At 46.5% G+C, this 25,231-nt stretch overlaps 1 protein-coding gene across 3 annotated transcripts; it reads left to right on the forward strand.

Annotated features, from left to right (window-relative positions):
• Positions 1-363: 363 nt before the first annotated feature.
• Positions 364-20,951, forward strand: LOC117677643 (urokinase plasminogen activator surface receptor-like). Of its 3 annotated transcripts, none has more exons than XM_034437962.3 (9): positions 364-954; positions 9,008-9,470; positions 12,106-12,219; positions 13,310-13,345; positions 14,592-14,738; positions 16,087-16,224; positions 17,491-17,667; positions 18,237-18,368; positions 19,274-20,951. In XM_034437962.3, exons 2-9 carry the CDS (start codon positions 9,380-9,382, stop codon positions 19,459-19,461), a joined length of 1,023 nt encoding a protein of 340 aa, XP_034293853.2. In that variant the 5' UTR covers positions 364-954; positions 9,008-9,379; the 3' UTR covers positions 19,462-20,951. The 3 variants fall into 3 exon arrangements, with proteins under 3 accessions (XP_034293853.2, XP_087732497.1, XP_060549852.2); XM_060693869.2 differs by lacking the exon at positions 19,274-20,951 and adding an exon at positions 18,981-19,133 and having other exon boundaries at positions 456-954; XM_087876371.1 differs by lacking the exon at positions 12,106-12,219 and having other exon boundaries at positions 441-954.
• The last annotated feature ends 4,280 nt before the right edge of the window (positions 20,952-25,231 follow it).

Consider the following 25,231-nt stretch of genomic DNA (forward strand, 5'->3'; position numbering starts at 1 on the left):
TGAGCATTGAAGTAAAACTATAGAGCAGCGATGGCTAACCTTATTGCCGTTGCGTGCCAAAAGTGGGGGGAGCGCGAGGGGGTTGCGCACACGTCTACCCACACCCTTAATTTAATGCCCCCCACCCCACGCATGCATGCGTGACCCCCCAAGACTCCCCCCTCCCACTTTTGGCATACGATGGCAAAAAGATTACCAGTGGGCTCGGTACGGTAGGCCTGTTTTTCGCCCTCCTCAGGCTTCCAAGGTTTTCTTGGAGCCTGGGGAGGGTGAAAACGGCCTTCCCCACCCCCCTGGAGGCCCTCCGGAGGCCGGAAACAGCCTGTTTCCTGACTTCCGGTGGCCCCAGAAGGTCTGGTTTTCACTGTCCCCAGGCTCCAGAGGCTTTGAAACGGAGATGAGCACCGCCTCCTAGAGTCGGAAACGACTAGCACATATGTGTGAGGGGAACCTTTACTTTTATGCACTGTGTGTAGCACACACAGCCAATAATCTCCTGACTATGTGATAACATTCATGGTATTAGTCTTGGAAAGATTATAGGACGATAAATGTGTTTATCTCACAAGTGGCCAAAAGTCCTTTTTTTTTTTCTGCCTCCTGCTGCAAACTCTCTGAATATGGGAAACCCTTGCTTGGGGAACAGCTGCAACCAGATGTCCTGATTCATAAAGAGGCAGGCTAATTACAATAATGAAGGAGGTGCAGTCAACTCAGGGAGGGGCCTTTGATCTGCAGAAGACGAGTAACAACTGGAATTCCTGCTTGAATGTTCAGCGGGCAAGTTGTATTCACAGGCAAAGTCCTCTGGCCTCCACATACCAACCATGGAAGCCCAGTTTGGGATCTCAAAGAAGGAATGAAGGGACGGTCCTACAGAATGGTCAACTGGCTGCCAGTAGAAGAAAAGAAATTCACGTAGGGACCCTGGCTGCCTCTCAACCTGTGTCCAAGGTAAGGCTTCTTAGACTGATATCTGAGCTGTTGCATTGTGCGGAAACATCTAAAGGAGACATGGTAAGGAGACTTGTAATGTAATCTCGGAGGCATCTCTTCATGCTAGAAATCTCTCCCAACTTTATTTTCTGTATCTTTCTTTTGATTGGGACAACCCAGAAAGTGTCCCAAAACTTTTGAGGAACGGGATAAACCATGTTCTATAGTGGCCCACCGTGGAATTTCTCCTCTCCCCGTACGCGGTGGGTGATTCCAAGAGGAACTGCAGTCTGCAACTCATTCTCACTTCCGTGAATTGAGATGGGATCTCAAAATATGCTCCGGGTTATCCTCAGTTGTGCTCTTTAGGGGAAAATAGATAGCCTTCAGAGAAGTTGGTTTGCCATCATCGATCTTATTGAGGTCTTTCTGAGGACTTTTTTTTTTTTTTGGAAAGTCACACTTGGAAAATGATGATTTCTTTGGCTTCAACTTGCCTCACGAGGTCTATTTTTAAATCGTTGAATGCCTGCTCCTTATAATATTGACTCTTTCTTTCTCTCTTCCAGCTTTTCTCTTCTTTATTCTTGCTTTGTATTTATACGTTGAATCGTATTCATACGAAGAATTGAGAACATATAGCTTGATATATCAAGTTTTCAATCTGATCATCAGAACAAATCAGTGAAACAATCAAGAGTAGTTCACCTCAACAATGGACAGTTCAGCTTGCACCTCGGTTCCCAACTAAGATTATTTCTTCTTTTTGGGGAAGGAGGGAGAGAAGGGGAGAGAGAGGGAGAGGGAAAGGGAGGGAGGGAAAGAGAGAGGGAGAGAGGGAGGGACGGAGGGAGAGGGAGAGAGGGGAGAGAAGAGTGAGAAGGGGAGAGAGAGGGAGAGGGAAAGGGAGGGAGGGAAAGAGAGGGAGAGAGGGAGGGAGGGAGGGAGAGAGAGGGGGAGGGAGAAGGAGGGAGGGAGGGAGAGACAGAGGGAAAGGGAAAGGGAGAGAGAGAGATTAAAAACAATTAATAAATCATAATATACCAGTAGGAGAAGGTAGTAGGAAAAATGAGAAGATGGCATAGAGGGTAAGTCTCACCCCCCACTCAACCATTCCGGGCACTCTAGAGCCACCCTGTGCAATGGGAAAATCTTGGCCTGGGGAACCATCCTTCAACTGCTGTTGGAAACGAAGAAATGTATGTCACTCCAAGATCCCACGTTTTATGTTAGTTGTTGCAGGCTGGAACATCAAACAGAGAGGAACTTTTAAGTATTGGCGAGAGCATGGACAGGGCAACAGCTACTGAAGTGGTTGTGGGCTGTGTCAGTGCTTCATGGGTCACGCATTATTCAGGCACGCTAGTCTGGAGTTCAGCCAAGACTCCGCTTTTATGTCAAACCTTTGCATTTTTAGAACATTCCATCGCTCGCCTTGACTAAGTTGTTTTGCCTCTGGGCAAAGGTAACCAGGTGCAGATTTAACAGCTTCCACCCTTGGATTTAATATTGTTATTTGTTGCTTCTGTGTTTTATGTGTATATTTGGTTAAAAGGGTCGATTTCCATGCTGCCAACAATCAAAGGCTGATACCCAGGCAGGGTGAGCTGTTATCTCCATCTCTTGCACTATCCCCAACCTGGTACAATAGTGATATAGGCACCTTGGGTGCGATCCCAAAACATCCGGAGCGCCACTGGAATGTTGTTGGCATTGACAAAATCACCATCAGTCAATGGCGAAAGGCAGCTCTGCTTGGAAGGGCCTTCATCCTGTGAGGATACCGTCAACATTGTTAAAACAGAAGTATCCGCCTATCTCAGATGCTTGGGAAGGACTCAAAACGACGGATAAAAAAAATGCCAAATCTAGTCTAAACATGTGGCTGATGGCACAATGAGCCCTAAATCATACTTATTCCCAAGATTTCAGCTGACTCAAAAGCGATGATACATGAAAGCTAGCAACCGATAACATTAGATAGTCTTTGCCCCTGATTTCTGGAGATCAAGTCACTTCTAAAGAATTTGGCGATTCCCTTAGCAATTCTGTTCTCAGGCCACTTACCAAAAGTAGCTGGTGTTTCTTCCAGGTCTTACTCTCTGTACAAATTTACTCCTGATTGGTGCTGTTTTCTCCAGTCCCCAAACGTTTGTGACCAATGAGGCCTGAAGCTGCCGAATGCAAAATTAGAAATTAATTAAAATTAAAAATGGCATTACTGCAGAAAACTAACCAAACCCTTTTCAAAGGAAAATCGATTTATTCAGAGCATGGCAGAGGACCGATCCATCGTCCCTATTGCTTGCTTGTAGAATTCTTTCCTTGTTTAAATGGAGAGGAACTTTTCCTAAACTGGGATATACCGTGTTTTCCCCAAAATAAGACTGGGTCTTATTTTAATTTTTGCTCCAAAAGACACATTAGGGCTTATTTTCTGGTTAGGTCTTATTTGGGAGGAAAATACAGTACTAAACGCCTCTGTCTACTGACAATCTTAACTGGGGTTTATTTTGGGGGTAGGGCTTATATTACGAGCATCCTGAAAAATCATGCTAGGACTTATTTTCCGGTTGGGTCTTATTTTCAGGGAAACAGGGTACCTACCACCGATTAAGCATCATGCGATGTAATGGTAAATCTGAGACGCTCCACGCTGAATCCCATTTTGCAGGAAAGCAAAACCATCGTTAAGCAAAGTGAACACATTTGTCCCTGGACCATCCCTTGATTTACAGTTAGAGGGGGAAAAAAATAAGTGGAGCCCTCGCTTATTCCCAAACAGGTTGGCTGGGATTTGGCTGAAGTTAGTTCAGACAATCTTATGTTCTATAAGAGGGGATGTAAGATGACAGTCTAACAAAGCTGCATGATGTTGGTATAGCTGTAAATCCATGCCTGCACAGCATGGGTGCATGTATGTGTATGTGTGTAAGGTGGGGGGTAGCAAGAGGTGTCAGTGGAGGAATTTGCCATATATGGGTCTCAACATATCTCTCAGCAGCTGCCATATATATTTAATTTTTCTTTTTGTATTTGCTAATCGGCTTAATTGATTTTACCATTGTTTGCTACGCACAGTCTCTTGTTTGAGATCAGTGGCCAATACAGGTAGTCCTCAACTAAGGTCGACAACTGAGCCCGAAATATCTGTGGTTAAGTGAGTTTTGCCCCATTGTACAACCTTTCTCACCACCGTTGTTCAGTGAATCACCGCAGCTGATAAGTTAATAACCCGGTTGTTAAGTGAACCTTGCCTTCCTCCTTGACTTTGCTTGTCAGAGGGTCGTAAAAGGGGGTCGCGTGACCTTGGGACACAGCAACGGTCATAAGTATGAGTCAGTGGCCAAGCGTCTGAATTTTGATCATGTGATCATGGGGCTGCTACAAAGGTTGCAAATCAAAGGTAGGCTTCACATAATTTAACTACTAGTTTGCCCAGCACCGAAAATGTGAGTGTGCGCTTGCACACATGTGCTTTGCTCGTGCATGCGGCTTGCACGCATGTGTGTGTGTGGCTTAGAAAACGTGGCCAAATAGGATGGCATAGTGCTGGGGCGGGTGGGTGGGGCACATTCGCAGGTTGCAACTACCGGTTCTCCCGAACCGGTCAGAACCGGCTGAATTCCACCACTGTTGCAAATGTGAAAAAATGGTTTTGTAACCTCACTTTTTTCAGTGCCCTTGTAACTTTGAACAGTCGCTAAACGTACTGCTGTAAGTCGAGGACTACCTGTACAAATTGAATGAATAAAGAAAGAAATGCCAAAGCCCAGAGCTGCTGCTTGGAGCATCTGAAAATGTTTTTATCTAGGCACCGGGGTTGGCATCAAAGCGGACAAATATAAGTTGTCAAAAACTGGCATGCGTAGCTCTGTTTCTAACCCAGCATACCGTCCTTAAGAAAAGAAGAACTGGCATAGGAGATAATAATGCCTGCTTTAAGATGAGAACAGGTCAGAGCTGGGGTGTCAAACTCGATTTCATTGAGGGCCGCATCAGGGTTGTGTTTGACCTCGGGGGGGGGGCCTATGGGGGGGCGTGGCCAGCTCCACGTCACTCCTGTCGGGGGCGCCTGTGGCAGCCCGAGTGCTCTGCCAGCAAAAAGGGGCTCCTGAGCTCCGTTTTCGGCTGTTATGGCCTCCCGCAACCCTCTGCAGGATTGTGCAGCCCTCCCGAGCTCCATTTTCACTGGCAGAGAGCTGCAGGAGGCCGTGGCAGCCGAAAACGGAGCTCGGGAGCCCGTTTTCACTGGCAGAAGTGCTATGGGCTGGTCCTTTGCTGTTTCCAGGGCAGCCCCACTGGCCAGATCTAAGTACCCCACGGGCCGGATCCTTGAATTTGACACCTCTGGGTTAGAGTAATTCGTGCCATGAGCTGGAAACAGATTCAAATCCTCCTATTCTGGATAGAGTAGCCAGAGCTATCTTGCTGTAAATGCAAAGGAACGCATCTTCTTTGTTCCTTGCAGAGAAGAAAGAATTTGGGCAAATGGATTTTTTCCCCCTCTCCGCCTTGGACCAGAGTGACAGGACAAGCGAACCCCTGCTGAAATTGTACCACTTCAATATTTAGAATTTCTGCCTCTATTGCAGTGTTTCTCAACCTTGGTAGCTTGAAGATGGGTGGACTTCAACTCCCAGAATCCCCCAGCCAGCAGCGCTGGCTGGGGGATTCTGGGAGTTGAAGTCCACCCATCTTCAAGCTTCCAAGATTGAGAAACACTGCTCTATTGCATCTGATCTCCCAACCCAGGGAGCTGGACATATCAGAAGGACCCATCCTAGCAGAAAGGATAAAATATTATTTACTGTAGCAAGGAGTTCCCCTGGCAACAACCCACCTGTGGCCAAGGAGGCGAGTAGGCATGGTGGTGATGAGCTGCTCTGGAGCTGCTTTCGTTGTCTTGTTTCTCGCTTCACCAGTCGGTCCCGTTCTCCGGCTTGGCTTGGTAAATTGTACCTTCCTACTTCTTCGAGTCTCGGTCCCATCTGATTGAGACAGCCAGCTTGGCCTAAAACCTGCTCGGCAGCTCCAGGAGGAAAGCAGTGGGTGATGCAACCAACCCACCCATTATTAAGGTAGTGTTGTCACCTAGGCCCAAATAGTTATTACCAGACACAATCAGTGTCTAAACAAACATATTTTATTAGAACAGCTGAGAATTACTTCATTCTCAGCTTAGTCCAAATTAAGTCCAATACGAATTCTTCGTAAACAGTCCTTCGGCCTTATCACCAACCTTTGTCTTCTTTGGCACCCTGCCAAAGGCTTTTCTTGGCAAAAGTTCAGAAGCAAGAGATGCCGACAAGAAACAAATGTAGCAACGTTGCTTTCCTACAAAGATCCCAAGAGCGGTTGCTGCTCTTTTAAGCCTTCTGGGAGGGGGCCAATCATCTCCTGGCCTTACTCCCAAGTCGTCCTTTTTGCTTTAGCTGCTCTTGCCTTCTGACAACTCTGCGCATGCATGCACTAGGAACAGGCTCCTCCTGTTCCTCTGCCTCTCTGCTGTCTGCCTCTGGAGGTTCTGGAGTCTGCGCATCACTCCCAGATGGCCCTGACCCCATCTCTGCCTCCAACGCAGAGCCCTTGTCCAGGCCTTCCCCTGACTCCAGGACTGGCCCATGTTCCTCCCCAGCCTCCTCACTGTCTGACTCTGCTGCCAGCTCTGCAAGCTGCTGGCAGACTACAACAGGTGGTGCCCAAGAACAAAATCAATTACCCTTTGTCACCAATGGCTTTGGAGGAGAATTTTGAGGACTGGTAGTGACTGGGAACTACTGAGGCAGCAGAGGCAGGGTAAGGCTCAGCCACAGGGGGAGTGAATGTCTTTCTAACTAGGATGGGTGCAAATTTCTGAAAACTAGTCTGCACATGGCAGGGAATAGATTAATTAATCAGAATAGAACTGGAAGGGGCCTTGGAGGACTTCTAGTCCAATCCCCGGCTCAAACAGGGGACCCTATACTGCTGTCCAGTCTCTTCTTAAAAACCTCCAGCGATGAAGCACCCACAACTTCTGGTGGCAAGCTGTTCCACCGGTTAATTGTCCTCACTGTTAGGAAGTTTCTCCTTCATTCCAGGTTGTTTTTCTCCTGGATTAGTTTCCATCCATTGTTTCTTGTCTTGCCTTCTGGTGCTTTGGGAAAATAAGTTGATCCTCTCTCCTTTGTGGTCCGTGTCTTTGACCAGCTTTAAGGACAGAACGATTCGGCATTAAATGCTGGTATTTTTAAACTTTGTAAGCTGAGCAGTTCAGTGGCTACTTGCAGAATTTATACATCACATTTTCAAGAATTCCTTATGCTATTTTCAGGGAGTACAAATGCATAAGAGAGTCAGTTTGATGTGGTTAAGGTGCTGGCCTAGAAATCAGGATACTTGTGAGTTCTAGTGTTGCCTTAGGCATGGAAACTGGTTGGAGGACTTTGGGTCAATCACCAGGAGATAGTGAAGTCTAGTCCTGCCTTAGCTATGAAAGTCGGCTGGGTGACTTTAGGCCAATCACCAGGTGTCTCTGAATTCTAGTCCCACCGTAGGCATGAAAGCCAACTGAGTGACTTTGGGCCAGTCATTCTCTCTCAGCCCAATCTACCTCACAGGGTTGTTGTTTTGGGGAAACAGGTATGTTTGCTGCCTTGAGTTATTTATAAAGGCAGAATTTTAAAAATAATCTAATAAATGCATTCTTACTAGCATGCAGTAACAGCCACGGTATCCACCGCACATATTTTTTTTAGAAAACACTTTGGAAGCGGGTGCATAAATTTGCAGAGTGGAAAAATTTGCTTGCCAACAGTTTTAGGGAAGGAACGCCTCGGATGGGTTCAGCCTCTGGCTCATTTTTACGACCCATAACTTTAGAAATATCTCTCTGGTATCCGAGGTCACGTTTTGCTTCGTTGCTCACGAGGCTTTTCCATTACTAGCAAAGTTTCCTTCCCCTACACAGCATTGCCCAATTTCTCTGGGTTGTAAAGAATGTCAGGCAGCACGTTGGAGAATATATCATGTTGATGAAATGGCAATGATGGCCAAGCATCGGGGGTGAAATCCAGCAGGTTCTGACAGGTTCTGGAGAACCGGTAGGGGAAATTTTGAGTAGTTCGGAGAACCGGCAAGTACCACCTCTGGCTGGCCCCAAAGTGGGGTGGGAATGCAGATTTTGCAGTATCCTTCCCCCAGGAGTGGGGAGAGAATGGGGATTTTGCAGTATCCTTCCCCTGGAGTGGGGTGGGAATGCAGATTTTGCAGTATCCTTCCCCCAGGAGTGGTGAGAGAATGGGGATTTTGCAGTATCCTTCCCCTGGAGTGAGGTGGGAATGCAGATTTTGCAGTATCCTTCCCCCAGGAGTGGGGAGAGAATGGGGATTTTGCAGTATCCTTACCCTGGAGTAAGGTGGGAATGGAGATTTTGCAATATTCTTCCCCCAGGAGTGGGGAGAGAATGGGGATTTTGCAGTATCCTTCCCCTGGAATGGGGTGGGAATGGAGATTTTGCAATATCCTTCCCCCAGGAGTGGGGAGGGAATGGGTATTTTGCAGTATCCTTCCCCCAGGAGTGAGGAAGGAATGGGAATTTTGCAGTATCCTTCCCCTGCCATGCTCACCAAGCCACGGCCACCAAGCCACACCCAACAAGCCATGCCCACAGAACCGGTAGTAAAAAAATGTTGGATTTCACCACTGCCAAGCATCATATACATAAGTTTGACTCAGCCTTCCATCCTTCCGAGGTGGGTAAAATGAGGACCCAGAGGGAGCTGTAAAGCACCATGAAGCAGTATATAAGTAAGTGCTACTGTCTATTGCTATTTTTGCTCCCTGAAATGGAAATCTTTGCAGCTGGAGACCCAACCAGGAAATTACAAACCATTATTTTCAAAGCAAAATGAAAATATCTGGAAGGTATTTTTCCAGATATACGGAAGTGCCACCGGTTTGATGTGGCATTCTATTGATCAATAACAATTCTGGTCCTGGTGACCGACCCAAATTCGATCTTGCATCATTATCCTGGGATACATATATTTGCCTTCCTTCGTAATGAAAATTCTTTTCTATTTTACAGGTGATTGATGGTTATTCCAGAGGTGGAAGGAACACTGCCCCGAGCATATTTCCAGAATCTGAACTCGGCATTGCAAAAACCAAAACATACCCCAAATAAGCCATAAATCGCAACCGCCAACAAAATTGCACATATGCTGTCAGTTGATTAATCTTGCTACCATTGGCCAATTCAACACCACTGAATGCTGGCCAACTTCTCAAGAAGAACAGAGAATATTTTTCTCCCCATCCTTTTTTTTCAGCCGAACACGGCGTCTTTTGCTGTGCATAGTAGATTGCCCCATTTGTCTCTTGCCTGCTGAGCAAGTTTGTAAATCAAAGCTCGCCGGATTGCTTACTCCACCGACTCTTACTACAAGGCGTCCAACATATGAGGAAGATGGCAGTGTGGGAAGAATACTGCCAACAGATCAAGAATCTGCTGCTGACTGTCATATTTGTCTTCTGTCTATTGGATGCAGGTAAGAATGAGCCTGTCGGGATGGGTGAGCTTCTCAGTGGGATGAGGAAGAACCAGTGGTGGGATTCAACCAGTTCACACCACTTTGGCTGAACCGGTTGTTAAATTGCTGGCTGGCCCCTCCCGTCCCCTCCCCTTCCAGAAGTCCCCACGTGCCCCGTTTTGGCTCCCAGGTAAGTGCAGGGAGGCCTCCTAGGCCCAAAACGGGGCGCGGGAGTGTGTGGTGTGGCCTCCCATGGCCCGTTTTTGCTCCCAGGGAGGTGCAGGAGGTCGAGTGCTGCCTGTCGCATCCCCTGTCCACACCCACCATGGCCACGGTCACCAAGCTGGTCATTAGGGCAGAGAACCGGTTGCTAAATTATTTGAATCCCATCACTGTGGAGAACCATGGAAAGAGCTTCTCCACCACTGTGGAGAACCATGGAAAGAGCTTCTCCACCACTGTGGAGGACCATGGAAAGAGCTTCTCCACCACTGTGGAGAACCATGTAAAGAGCTTCTCCACCACTGTGGAGAACCATGGAAAGAGCTTCTCCAGCACTGTGGAGAACCATGGAAAGAGCTTCTCCAGCACTGTGGAGAACCATGGAAAGAGCTTCTCCACTACTGTGGAGAACCATGGAAAGAGCTTCTCCATCACTGTGGAGAACCATGGAAAGAGCTTCTCCACCACTGTGGAGAACCATGGAAAGAGCTTCTCCACCACTGTGGAGAACCATGGAAAGAGCTTCTCCACCACTGTGGAGAACCATGGAAAGAGCTTCTCCAGCACTGTGGAGAACCATGGAAAGAGCTTCTCCACCACTGTGGAGAACCATGGAAAGAGCTTCTCCACCACTGTGGAGAACCATGGAAAGAGCTTCTCCACCACTGTGGAGAACCATGGAAAGAGCTTCTCCACCACTGTGGAGAACCATGGAAAGAGCTTCTCCATCACTGTGGAGAACCATGGAAAGAGCTTCTCCATCACTGTGGAGAACCATGGAAAGAGCTTCTCCACTACTGTGGAGAACCATGGAAAGAGCTTCTCCACCACTGTGGAGAACCATGGAAAGAGCTTCAAGATTTAGACTAGAAGGAAACGGACACGGGGAAAAACGTTGGCTTTCTCCTGATTTTTGAACCCCACATTTCCTCTTTGTCGGTCAATACAGTGTAAATATTTAGCAGAACCAGTTAGATAAATAATCTCCATTAAGCTCAGAAGGACAAAAGTGAGGAAATGGTGACCCTCAAGATTTGACGAAACTCCAAGGTGGCAAGCATAACTCTAGTTATGTTTAAACTGTTTTTTTGGCGGGAGGCGGACTAGTTTAGGGTATTGTATGAACCAACTACTTAGTAGCTGGTAAGTAAGTGCTGTTCAATCTCTTAACTGTGCAACTCCAAAACAACAACAAACTCCCCACCACCTGTTAATTTAGTAATCAGCATAAGCCTGTTGTGTCAGCATAGCCAGCTAGCCCTAATTATCTCCCCTTGAAATGATTGAGATATAAATTAACCGAAGTGAATGGTTGATTGATTTGAGAACTGTTTCTCCTAATTTAGCTGGAAGGTCACAACAAACAATTATGAAATGCAATTAAAATAAGAAAACAGGTAACAGGAAATTCTCAATCACATTATATAGGTGACAGGTTAAATTGAAATGGCTTTTGATACGTAAAAATTCAAACTAAGAAAAAAAACCCCACACGTACAAGATGCATTCCATGTTTGCCTGAAAAACAGCTTTGTGTGTTAGGCAGTGTTGTGGCTCCGTTACCTGAGCCTGTGTCATCGGCAGGAGAGGACTCCGAGAGTGAAGGAGAGGAGTTGGCAAGGCCTCCCTCTCCAGGACCCTCCTCTCTGGCAATGCCTTCGATGTCCGCCGAAGGTCAAGAGATAGGGCCGGGGCCAAGCACGTCCACGCAGCCACAGGTGGACAGTAATGAGGGAGATGAGTCTTGGCTGGATCCTCGGCAGCGTCGCAGAGATAAGCGCGTGCAACAGAAGAAGAGGCATGCCAGAGATTAAGCTGAGTCACTGGACCACACCCCACAGGGTATAAAAGGGGATGAGGTGGCCATTCAGACTCTGTGACGGACAAAACTAACTACTATCGAGTCACATTGCATCTTTGGAAACAACATTATCTGCCTTGGATTTAATTACGGACTGGACAATTCTTGAACTGTGTGTATCTTGTTTATGAGTAAAGTTCTTGGCAAGCAGCTACTGGGTTGCTGCCAAGCCTCTTATAGAAAGAATTGGTTGTCTGCCAGTTTATTTAACCCCCGGCTGTCTGTTTGTGTGCGTGTGTGAGATGGGGACAGAACAGGCAGTGGCCAAAACACTTGACAGGCGGCTTTCAAAATGTTATTGTCAGATGCAAAAAACCAGAGCTGCTTGTGAATAACAAAAGCCAATAACTTTATCATCTACCAACTATGTTACAAGAATCTTACCAGCCTTCTTCTCTTTTCCTGGGAATGACCAGATAAGGTTTCAGGTGTCTTGGGGGAAGTCAAGGTTTTGTTGCTTGTGATGGCACAAGGATTCCAAGCTAGGTCCTTGTTGACCCCTCCTTCCAGGTTGGCTGACAGTTTCCCCAACAGTTATTGCCATTTATCGATTGTTTTCTTTCTCTGTAGTGAGTGGCCTGCAGTGCTACCAGTGTGTGGGGATGTTCCATGAATGTGTCCAATCAGAGCAATTGTGTACGCCGAGGGATCGGTCCTGCTTCTCATCTACCATCAAACTTTTCTGTAAGGAGACTCCTCCCCAGGGATGAAATCCAGCAGGTTCTGACAGGTTCTGGACAACCGGTAGCGGAAATTTGGAGTAGTTCGGAAAACTGGCAAATACCCCCTCTGGCTGGCCCCAGAGTGGGTTGGGAATGGAGATTTTGCACTATCCTTCCCCCAGGAGTGGGGAGGGAATGGGGATTTTGCAGTATCCTTCTTCTGCCATGCCCACCAAACCACACCACGCCCAGCAAGCCACGCCCACAGACGGATTTGACCACTGCTCCTCCCCCAATTTTATGCACTTACTACAATACTTATTTACTTCAATTATATCCACCTTTTTCTTCAAAATGGACCATTTTTGTCTGCTTGCAATAAGTACAGGCTAATGGCTCAATGCTTTCCACAGGGAGGGGGATGACCTATAAAATTTGTTAGCAGTTAACAAGCAATTAAAAAATAATTAGAAAACAAAGTATTCAAACAATGTCATTTGGAAAGCATTGACTGCAATTTGACCAAGATGACTATTCTCTTGTCTCCCAGAGCTTTAAACCCAGGGTTGGGCTGCTGGCGGTTTGCAGGGGTTTCGGAGAACCTCTAGTTAAGATTCTGTGCAGTTTGAAGAACCCCCAAATCTCACTCCTGGCTGGCCCCGCCCACCCTGCCCCTCCCCTCCCAGGAGTCCAGAAAAAAATGCTTTTAGAAGCCTCTGATGATCAGGCAACTCAGCTGGGATCACCAGAGGCTTTTAAAGGCATTTTTTTTCCTACAGCCTCTTTGGCCGAAGAGGTTGCAGAAAAAAATGCTTTTAAAAGTAAAAAAAAAAAGCCTCTGATAAGGTGGGCGGGGTAAGCGAGTGGTGACCGGGCCGGGGACCAGTTTGGGGGGCATGGCCAGCCAATGTTATTACCGGTTCTCCGAACTACTAGAAATTTTTACTACCGGTTCTTGCGAACCGGTGTGAACCGGGAGCAACCCACCACTGGTTGATTCCTAGAATTTTTAGCTCAACATGGCCAATTTGGGAACATTTACAATATCTGAATTTTGAGGGTGATGAACTCCTGCATCCTTTACTGACCTTGTGGCTTCCATTCTTTTCCAGATTCAAACAACTATACAGGAGTATTTTTGCTTCCAGGTAAGTTGGGTGGCACTTATTAATTTTTTGATCCAGGAAGACAAGGTTCAACCTGAACAGGGAACATTTTAATTTTATAAACACCAATCCGTGTGTTGATTGATTGTGACTGTTTTACCATGAATCTGGAATCCTCTCTACACATGCTCACAAGCAACTTCTTAATTTATTTCATATGCATATGAGAGGAAGTTGGGCCAGAATCGAAAATGACCTTATTCAAGGACAAAAGGGAAGACAGGCTGAATTTGAATGTGCCTCAAGCCACATAAAACTCCAATCTTTATCTAATTTGGTTAAACATGTATGAAAATAGTAATTATTTATAAATAATAAATATTTAGAGAATAATAAATAAACGTTTAGAGAAAAGTAAATGTATTTTAAGGCAGAAAAACCAGTTAGTGGCATCAATTCTACAGAAATTCTATGTGGCTGACTTTAGCTCAGAGGTGGGTTTCAGCAGGTTCTGACCAGTTCTGGAGAACCGGTAGTGGAAATTTTGAGTAGTTCAGAGAAATGGTAAATACCATCTCTGACTGGCCCTGCCCCCATCTATTCTCTGCCTCCCGAGTCCAAGCTGATCGGGAGGAAATGGGGATTTTGAAGTAACCTTCCCCTGGAGTGGGGAGGGAATGGAGCAGGGTGAAATCCAGCAGGTTCTGGAGAACTGGTAGCGGAAATTTTGGGTAGTTCGGAGAACCGGAAAATACCACCTCTGGCTGGCCCCAGAGTGGGGTGGGAATGGAGATTTTTCAATATCCTTACCCCAGAGGTGGGGTGGGAATGGAGATTTTGCAATATCCTTCCCCCAGGAGTGGGGTGGGAATGAAGAGTTTGCAGTATCCTTCCCCTGCCATGCCCACCAAACCACGCCCACCAAGCCACACCCACAGAACCAGTAGTAAAAAATTTTGGATTTCACCACTGGAATGGAGATTTTACAGTAACCTTCCCCTGGAGTCGGGAGGGAATGGAGATTTTACAGTATCCTTCCCCTGCCACACCCACCAAGCCACACCCACAGAACCGGTAGTAAAAATTTTTGACACCCACCACTGCTTTAGCTCATCTTTTGCTATCTCTGACTGCCCTCGACCATCATGCTTAGATATTTAGGGTTATGGTTTGTTAATCAAATTAAAATGGCCCAATTCCCATAACTCTAAGCCATGATGGAATGGCTTCAACATGAATTCAACTGATTTTCTTGGCCTACTTCATTCCATGTATTTCTAAACCCCAGATTTAGAAATCGCCGAGTATGTGATGAAAGGCTGTTCAGGGGAAGGTGTATCCAACCGCACCGCTAACATCTATTCAGAAGACGATCATGAAGTACACAACACGTATTACTGTGACTCTAATCTCTGCAACATCCGGTTCACAGGCGGTAAGTGCAGAAGTTACAACATCAACCTGTTGAGTAAGTGAGAAGTGTAAGAACCAATAAGAAACAATGTGATGGAACATTTAAGGTGTTGGACTAGGGCAGGGGTGGGCAACTGTGGCCCTTTTACAACCTGTGGACTTCAACTCCCAGAATTCCTGAGACAGCTTGGCTGTCTCAGGAATTCTGGGAGTTGAAGTCCACAGGTTGTAAAAGGGCCACAGTTGCCCACCCCTGGACTAGGGAACCAATCCAATGTCCCTTCCAACTTTGCTGTTCTATGATTCTGGGACTTAATTCTGGGTTGACTTAAATATTAGTCCACTCTCAGCCATTAAGTAAGTGTTTTGGGGCCAATGTCTCAGCCCAACCTATCTGGCAATATTATGGTGGAGAAAAATGGTGGGAGGACAGGAAGGTTTCTGACGTCCTCCAAGTTCCCAACACTTTGAAGCAAGGAAGAGAAAATAGAATTACTGGAGTTTGGTTCTGTCTGACAGAAACGCATTCAAGCTGAAGAGTCTTAGCTTTTCTGAAGTGCAAAGTGATTTTGGACACTTCACTGGTTAGCAAAAGGCTTCCAAAAATCAGATGTCAGCGTTCCAAATTATGATCTCCTTCAGCGCTGACATGAATGAATGAAAGAGGGAGAAGCTTTGCTTTAATGCTGAGATGAACTTTTACCTAGTTTCCTGCTCTCTAGTAGATAGCGTTACCTGGGTGACAGAGGGAGGGGGGAAATTCCTGTGAAAAGAAAGTGCTTGGGACGAAGAGATGAATCTGCACGATGGCCAATGAGACATTGGGGTTGAAGAACGGAAAGGGAGGGGTATGGAAGGAGGTGCCAGTCTTGGCTGCAACCAGAGTTCAGGGATGTCGTTCTCCTATTCTTAAATAAAAAAAAAGATTCATCAGAGACCTTGCGTTTGAGAATGAAGTTTATTTAAGATAGCAACGAAACCTGACAGAAAACCAGAGAGCTGGTTTTATCTCCTAAAACTCTGCATGCTGAAGTTCTAGGATATCTTAAATTAACCTTCCTGCAGAGGGATTCTATTCGTTTTATGTGATCCCCTAGGGAGGAGATCCTTAAAGTTCTGATCCTTCATGAGGTGAAGGAGACATGGACTTGAAGGCAGATTTTCTCTGTGGTGGCCATGATGCTTTAGAACACTTTCCCAGAACTCTTCGGACCGCTGAACTGCCGACCTTTCGATCGACAAGCTCAGTATCTTAGCCACTGAGCCACTGGGTCCCATTAAAATGTAGGCATGCTATATAAACAAGTGCAATAATGAAAGAAATATATTTTTAAAGAACTGTGACCAGCGACATTCTTCTATTTTCCCAGCTCCAGCCAGCAGTACTCAAGCAGCCAACGGCATGGAGTGCTACAGCTGCTTTGATCGTGGCACGGGAGACTGTGCCGAAGGAAACGCTACTCGGGTCAAGTGTTTAGGAGATATGAATCAGTGCATGGATTTTACCGGTAAACTGAGATGTTTCTTGAATACGTTCGGGAATGATATTAAAGGGATTGAAGAACTGATGAGTGCAGATACATGAAATAGTATATCTGTGATCTTTCTACCCATCTATTTGAAAGGGGAACACAGATTAGCAAGTACGATTTTCTGCTAGCTCGATGTGACTAAACTAGACAGCACAGTGCAGTTCAGAAGAAGCTGAAGAAACAAAGGTTGGAGAAATAGGAGCGGCAATGAGGGGAGAAGATAAAAGAGAGAGAGAGAGAGAGAGAGAGAGAGAGAGAGAGAGAGAGAGAGAGAGAGAGAGAGAGAGAGAGAGATATGCACCATGGCCAAGAGAAGACTGCAATGCAGCTTCCTCCTAAGACACGCCGAGTACCATCAATGTGGGCTTCAACTCCTAAACTTTTCAACAATGACTAGGCTAACTGGCAAATCCTGGAGATTCCGGAAGTGGAAGTCCACATTTCTGGAGGATACTCAAATTGGGCAAGGCTGGCCTACAGGGCTGCTGAAACCTGAACTCTCCCTCTTGACATGAAACAATGAAGTTATGAATGGGGAACATGTAGGATCAAATCTTACTGAACCATAAATTCCAGCTTTGCTAATCACCAGGCTAACCGATCACATCTGAGAGTTGTAACTAAGGAACATCCTCATCCCTGAATTAGGTCCTGTTGTGGTCTGTCGGCTGCCGGCCCCTCAACCAGCTGAATCAGAGGAGGAGGAGGAGGAGGTGTGGGAAACAGGGTCAGCATCAAGGCAACCTGAGAGATCCAAGGGGAAAGTGGGAATGGAGTTGTCAGAGAGAGAGAGAGAGAGAGAGACAGAGGTGGAGCCTGGGCCATATGTCAGCCCTCAGATGGAGAGTCAACAGCCCCCAGATCTGGAGGTGGCTGATGAGGAAGAGGAGGAACAGCTGGGTCCAGTGCCTGATGCGCGGATGTGCAGAAGGCAGAGGAGAGGAGAGCAGTGGAAATCCATGGGCCGGTCCTTGGGATGGATGAGTCATCGCTGCTAGCTCTGGGGATAAAAGGCAGGGGGCAGAGATGAATAGATGTGGCAGACAACTATTCATCTCCCTGCCGGACAGACTTGTTAGCCTGTGGTGAGAGAGAAACATTTTGCCGGGGCTGCTGGTGCTCCTAATAAAGGAATCACTAATTTAAATACAGCGGATTTGTTGTGTTTGGAGAGCTGGGTGAGAACAGGTCCCCTGCCTACAGTCTGATGCATTGTGTTCCATCATGTTCTTTGATTCCTAGTGATTAATGGCGCCTGGAAAATGACGTACCGGACATGTGCCCTGGAGACCTTGTGCCGCCGGCAGTATATGCTGCCGGAACTCTCGGGGAGACTGGAGATCAGCTGCTGTTCTACACCTCTCTGTAACGATGGGCGACCTGGCCTTAAAAGCATCTGCAGCCATTTCTCAGAGCAAGGTAGCTTTCTTATTATCCATCAGGGAAAGTACACTGAGATATGAGTTGGGGGCAGGGGTGGGTTCTACTTACCTTTACTACAGGTTCGCAACGGGATCACGCACGCGTTTACATGCACTGGCTTCTGCGCACACGCAGATTGCCAATGATGACATCCGGGGCAGTGGGTGGGGCCTCCTGCCGGTTTTACTACCGGTTCTTCCGAACCGGTCCGAACCAGGGGCAACCCACCACTGGTTGGGGGTCAAGCAACAGGGAAATCAGGATATTCAGGCAGTTCAAACGAGTATAAAGATTTACTCAATTCACTTTCTGAAATTGTGCTAATGCTTCCACATCAGCAGCCCCCAGCCTTTTGGCCACCGGGGAACAGTTCCGTGGAGAGAGGTTTTTCCGTGGACCGGAGGGGGTGTGGTTTCGCGTGCTGCCTGCATCCTGTGGATGGGGCTTCGCTTGTTTGCATGGCCTGGTTTCTGGCATGCCACGGACCGGTGCGGATCCACAGAGCGTGGGATTGGGGACCCCTGCTGCACATGATTGATTGAACTGATGGATTGATTGCCCTCCAGGAGTCAAGAAGAAGCCTGAGAATGGCTTGGAATGTGCCAGCTGCTGTGATACGGGCCAAGGGGAATGTGCCCATGGGAACTGGACTCATGTCAAGTGTGTTGGGGAGCAGACCAAGTGTGTGAATGTCACAGGTGAGTTGTGTGAGCATATATGTAGGTGGGTAATGGATGAAATTGAAGCTGCACCCACAATTCTCTTCCCCGAAGGGAAAAATGGGATGTGAAAGAACAGTATTCTCTCCCCCCCTCTCCCTCTCCCTCCCACTCTCTCTCCCTCCCTCTCTCTTCCCCTCTTTCTCCCTCTCTTTCTCTACCTCCCTCCTTCCCTCCCTCTCTCTACCTCCCCCCCTCTCTACCTCTCTCTCTCTCTCTACCTCTATATCTCTGTAACTGCATCTGTATCTGTCTATCTTATCTTTTAACGAAGATATCAGGAATTAATATTTAGAATAAAGAGGAAAAGGGAAAGGTAAGAAAAAAAGAAAGCCAAAATTGCAGAAAGAAGACAAACAAAGAATAGAGCACTGACTTCTGATTTTCTTCAACCACAGTTATAAGTACCAAATTAGCTTCTTACTCTATGATTGGTATAATGTGTAGATACCAAGCACTGCTCTTTGTACCAAATGTAGCTTCTCAGTGGTCTTTAAAGGCAACTCGGTTAGTGTGTTGCAATAATCTAGAGAGGTAGTAGGAAGGGTGTGAGTTACTATAGGAAGGTCTCTCTCTCTCCCCTCACTCCAGCATCCAGGTAGGGCTTCAAATGGCTCACCAACCAATGTTGAGTGAAGGTACCCCTGGTTGCAGTTTCCAGGAGCCAGGAGGACCTGGTTAAGATGTGGCCTTGCTCCTTCAGGGACATGATCACACTTGTCAAGAGTCAGAGAACCCCAGTGGGTAATTTATTATTTTTTATTATCATTATTTTTTCTCCTCTCCACCTTCTCACCCCTAGAAATAGCTTCACTATTAGTGATTTCCTCTTGCAGGCACTTTCAGACATTTGGTCTGGTTACAGCTGTGTTTGTTTTCTCTAGAGAAAGGCCATACATTGATGCGTGGCTGTAGCTTGGAGAAGCTTTGTTGGGAGAAACCACAGGTGTTGGACCTGGACCGAAATTCTTCGATCAACTGCTGCTCCAGCTCTCTCTGCAACAGAAGTTTGGCCCCAACTGGAGATGCTGTCTTGGTCCTCCTGCTCTTGCTTTTCTGGCTGCTCCGATAAAAGTCTGGAGTGTCCAAATTTCAAGGAAGCCAAAGAAAGCTGGAGAACAGAGAGCCCAGTGTCACAAAGACTGATGTACTGCAGCCACATACTGTCCCTCTTGCCTCCCAGCATCCAACATGACAAGTGTTGCACATAAGGTGGTTTTAATTACTCCAGCCTACGTGACCGCATTCTTTGTGATTCTCTCCACTGTCTTTTAAGTAGGAAGCTTCAAAGAAACAGGTTTAGTGATCTATGCAAGGAAGAAGGTTCTGGTTGCAAGCGAAGGTGAGGGTGGCATTGGGGCAGAAGTTACAGTCCTGAAATATTATCGGCCTCTCACTGCCTTGCAGCTTCTCAAGGCTAACTCCTGCCAAGGGACCCTAACATCTTAGCTTCCTTTCCTTCACGGGGTGAAAAAAAAAAGCCCCTTGTCCTTTTAGCATCAGTTGCAGGGTACGGCACCACGGGTATTAGTTATGCAAGACTTTTGAGTTGGCTCTCATGCCTAAATGGAAATCGATGATTTGCATAAACAAAAAATCTCTAACCGGTATGATTTCCTTGTTGTTAGAGAGAGCCAATTTTCACCCGGACTGTAAGAATCATCTCAAACCATAGTCCCACATGTGCTGAATGTTTTCTGGAGAACATGGTCCTCCAGCGAGGGGAGTGGTGCGGTGGCTTAGAGGTGGAGCTCTCGCCTCACAATCGGGAGGCTGTGAGTTTGATCCTAGGTAGAGGCAGATATTTCTCTCTCTGGATCCACACTGAGAATATATCTGCTGAACAAAACTCCGCATTGGTGACAGGAAGGGCATCCGGCCATTAAAACACTCTGCTAGCTCCATTCAGTTGCCCAGACTCCACCCCGCAAGGGATTATGGAGTCATTAAATGACAACGATGACGATGGTCCTCCAGCGAGGAACAAGAGATTGTTGTCCCTGCCCTGCCTGTGGACTTCAAGATTGTGGACTTTATGATCCTGGCACCTTCATCCAGAATTGTCCAGTGGAGTTTCCTCCAGGCTTCAAAGACATCGAACCGGGGAAGGCTGTCCCAAAACATTTTGTGCACACCAAGCTGATGGCGATTTTAGCCAACCTTGTTGCAAGGAATCAAATCACACTCCTTGCATTCCTTGTTGGAATTAACTCCTTTCATTCTCCTAAGAGAACTAGAACCAAGGATCGCTGTAAGCTGCCCAGGGTGACTTGGATGGCGAGATGGGTGGCGTATAAATGTAATAAACAAAAATATGAAAAGATGGGCCAATCAATACAGAGCCATGGGAGAATCTGTTCTCCAAGTTGTGGAGGCTGACTTAACGGTTGCGGTTGTTGCCTTTTTTCCTGGGTGGTTCTCCGGTGTAGAAATCTGCCAACGTCCTTGAATTCCTAGTCTGCAAAAGGATGTTCAGGAACCTTCAATACGAGGGATGCAGGGGAGACAAAGAATAGATCAAAAGACATCTTATTCAATTAAAGAAAACACAGTTTGCAGGGATGTTGTGTTCTGATGTGTGAGTTTTTCTGTAAAATGGCGTTTTGGAGAATTCCATAGCTCTGGTACCTTTTGCAGGAATTAATTTTGGAGGAGACAAATGCACCCATGAGCCAGGGATGAAATCCAGCAGGTTCTGACAGGTTCTGGAGAACCGGTAGTGGAAATTTTGAGTAGTTTTGAGAACCGGCAAATAACATCTCTGGCTGGCCCCAGAGTGGGGTGGGAATGGGGATTTTGCAGTATCCTTCCACTGCCACGCCCACCAAGCCACACCCATAGAACCGTAGTACAAAAATTTGAATTCCACCACTGCCATGAGCCCATCTCTATCCAAGACTGTTTTTTACCAACGCTCTAGATTTTGGAACTGGCATAAAGATGTTGTATCCAACGAGGAGTAACCTGAGTTCCAAGAACTTCATCTGGTCCTCAAAAGTCTTGGGTGGGGCTCTTAAGAGAGAGTCAAAAGTTGTGGTTAGCTATGCTCCTTACACTGACCAGAAGGGAAAAATTAATAAACACACGACCAAGGAGTAATTATGTGAATTAATGTTAACGAAAGCCACATACAAATGAATTGAAATCCTGTTTAATTTTGATCTCCATTATCAAGGGCAGTTCCTAGCATGCCACAGCTGAATGGGGTTCTCATTCCATAAGACATGGGTCTTCAAACTACGGCCCATGGGCTGCATGCATCCCACCGAAGCCCTTAATCCAGCCCGTAAGGACCATGAGGCTGCCCCGCCCATCCTTCGGCCGAGTGCAGGACTTATCTTTGCTAGCCCCGCGAGGTTGGAACGGAAAGGTAAGGCCAACAATTTTGGCCTGCAGACTTTCTGGAGGAGGGGGAAGTGAAAAATGGGGCTCATAGATGCCCCAGGAAGTCAAAGAACAGGCAAAAACGGCCTGTTTTTTTACCTCCCCCGCCTTCAGAAGATAGATAGATAGATAGAGCGAGAGAGAAAGAAAGAGAGAAAGAGAAAGAGAGAGACAGAGACACAGAGAGAGAGAGTGAGAGAGAAGGGAGACAGAGATTTCTCAAGCTCCTTAGGGCTGAGAAGAATTGCTGCAAAACTGAGTTTTCTGAAATGGACCACTAGATTCCTAAACAACTGAAAAAATGATCTAGTAAAAAGAATAGTCAACCAAAAGAGCAACATGCAAACAAAAGCAAATAAAACACCCCCCAGGAGCAAAACAAATTAAAGTTTAATTTCTGTGTGTCGTTTAATGGACTGTTAAATTGGCCACGCCCACCTAGTCACATGACCTAGCCATGCCCACCCACCCGGTCCGGTCCGGTCCCCCAACAGTCTGAGGGACCGTGAATTGGCCCCCTGTTTAAAAAGCTTGAGGACCCCTGCCATAAGAGATTCTAGGTTCTTGTTCTGAGGAATGCAGGTGTGGGAAGGAAAAAGGACCATCCCTGGGAACAAAACAGTAATCTTTATGCGTCAACCAACCTCAGAGAGCACCAAGGACCCCTCGTTTCAATCCCAGCTGCAAATATTCTCCTTTATTGCCAATTTCTATTTCATTTAGGCACCATTAGAACAGTTACGCCAGGTCTATTCAAATCCTATTTTGCTCCATTAGCTGAGTTCAGAGAACAAATTTAACCTGTCCCCCATTCATTTAGCCAACGTTCCTGACTGTTGATTTGGGCGATCATGCAGTCTGACTACAGATGAGGATAGAAGTTATAGACATAGGCTGGAAATAGTTGATGGATTAGGAGCGGTTAGCCAATCTTGGTAGAACATCACTGCTCTCTTGTGGTAAATGAGAGGAGTTGTGAGGAGAAAACAACCAACTATTATTTTTTCCCCTCCTTTCTTGGTTCTGTCGCATTACAAACAAACATGGGTATGACATGCAGAGGTGGGCTTCAAAATTTTTACCAAGGGGTTCTCTGCCCGGTTGCTGGGTGAGCGTGGCCATGGTGGGTGTGGCCTAGTCGGCCTCCTGCATCATGGCGGTGTGTGTGTTTTTGCCCTCCCTGGGCTCTGGGGGCTCTCATCGAGCCTCCGGGAGGGCGAAAATGGCCTCCCCAGGCTCCAGATGCCGTCTTCCTGAACTTCTGGTAGGCCCATTTTTCGCCCTCCCCGAGCCTCCGCACATGCCCTGCACTTACTTGCACTCAAAATGGGCTGCGTGGGGACTCCTGGGCGAGGTGAGGTGGGGCCAGCCAGGAGTGGGATTTGGGGGTTCTCCGAACTGCACAGAATCTTAGCTAGAGGTTCTTCTGAACCCCTGCGAACCTCTAGCAGCCCACCCCTGATGCCTCATCCTGGGGACCCATAGGCAGACTCACACGATCCTCATTGTGGAGCTCGTGGCCTCACTTGCACGTCGCTATGAATGTTGCGGTGTGCATACACGCATGCACATATGTTTATGTTTACGTTTTATGTTTTATTAAATTTATATACCGCCCTGCTCCCGAAGGACTCAGGGCGGTGAACAGGCACAGAATAAAATACATAAATACAAAAGTTAGAAACAATTTAAAACCAAATTAAATAATTTAGCCCAAGACAATTAAAAAATCCCAATAATTTAAAACAAATTAAAATTTCAGTTGATAAAATTAAAAGAAAGGAGAGAAACATGCGCTTCTCCTCCCACAAAATCATCCCCTCTTTCCCCCCTCCCCCGACTCCGGGCCGCCAACTCAGATAAGATTGGGGACCCCTGCTGTAAAGCACTATGAAGCGGTATATAAGTCTAAGTGCTATTATTGCACTTAGCAATAGGCACCACTGGATGCGTTGAAAAGCCTATGGGAGACATGACTATTTCTTGCACTTGTTCCTCATCAGTTTGGGAGAATTAAACGCTTCCACTTTCACCCCCCCCACCAACCCTCTAGGAAGCATAGCAGATTGGTTGGATGTTGCTCTTCAGCTTGCAGATATGACCTTAATTTCCCCAGGTGGCACAGGATGATCTTTCTGGATGGACCTGTCCATCCACATTCTCTGCATCACTCAATTATATGGGATGGAGTGTTTTCCTTTCGGCACTGAACAGCAAGTGGAGGCGAAGGGCCCGTAGTTTATCATCTGAAATCAGGAGCCATCGGCTTTTGCCGATGGACAAATTTCTTTGGTCGGGCCGTTCCTCAGGGCCAGCTTTCTCATTTGAGAACCCGTATATCAAAGTGGCAGAGTGTGTGAAGGCATTGTTCAAGAGACAATTGACCTTTGCTCCAAGAAATCTAATCTCTCTCTCTCTCTCTCTGTGTATGTGCACGCACACACGTGTGTAGCCTGGAGGAACTATACAACGTAAGTGAATGAGGGATGCAATTTATAGCTTTGTCACTGGCAGCTAAATGTCTTGGGACATTTTGCCTATTTATTTATTTGATTTATTTGATTTTTATACCGCCCTTCTCCAACAGGACTCAGGGCGGTGAACATCCGAGATAAAACATAACATATAAAATTTAAAAACAGTTTAAAAGATATTAAATAATTTCGGCCCACAATTTAAAACAACCAATTTCAAATTAAAACCGAAAGGATGGGATCAAGCCAGCCTAGATGCTTGTCCTTTCCAGGTATGAATGCGTTTAGCCAAGCTCTGTTTGCTCTCACTGGTTTAAAGGGCCTTTTAATGAGGTTCCTGTTTGAAATATCTTTTCTTAAAGGTAAAGGTTCCCCTCGCACATATGTGCTAGTTGTTCTCGGCTCTAGGGGGCGGTGCTCATCTCTGTTTTAAAGCCAAAGAGCCAGCGCTGTCTGAAGATGTCTCCGTGGTCATGTGGCCGGCATGACTCAATGCCAAAGGCGCATGGAACGCTGTTACTTTCTCACCAAAATGATCCCTATTTTTCTACTTGCATTTTTTACATGCTTTCGAACTGCTAGGTTGGCAGAAGCTGGGACAAGGAATGGGAGCTCCCCCCGTTACATGGCATAGGGATTTGAACCGCTGAACTGCTGACCTTTTGATCGACAAGCTCAGCGTTTTAGCCACTGAGCCACCGCGTCCCTGATCTTTTCTTGGGAAGTGTCAAAAAGAGACGTTCTGGGTTAGGCCACCTGGAATGTGAATTTGGGGCTGGGTTCATGTAGAAGAGATCTTAAGCAAAAGATTAGCCATGGGAAAAGAAACCCAACGGATTCTTTTAATATATATATTTTTTAAAACAATGACAGGAACTGCATTACATGCAGAAATAAAAGTTCAACCTATGTATTTTTGTGTGAATCTGATCTTTTGAAATGATCGCTAGTGCTTGGTTCCCAGTCATGATTTTTTCAGCTTTC

Source organism: Pantherophis guttatus, chromosome 10, assembly GCF_059756535.1.
Source record: "Pantherophis guttatus breed Tessera chromosome 10, ASM5975653v1, whole genome shotgun sequence".
NCBI lineage: Eukaryota > Metazoa > Chordata > Lepidosauria > Squamata > Colubridae > Pantherophis > Pantherophis guttatus.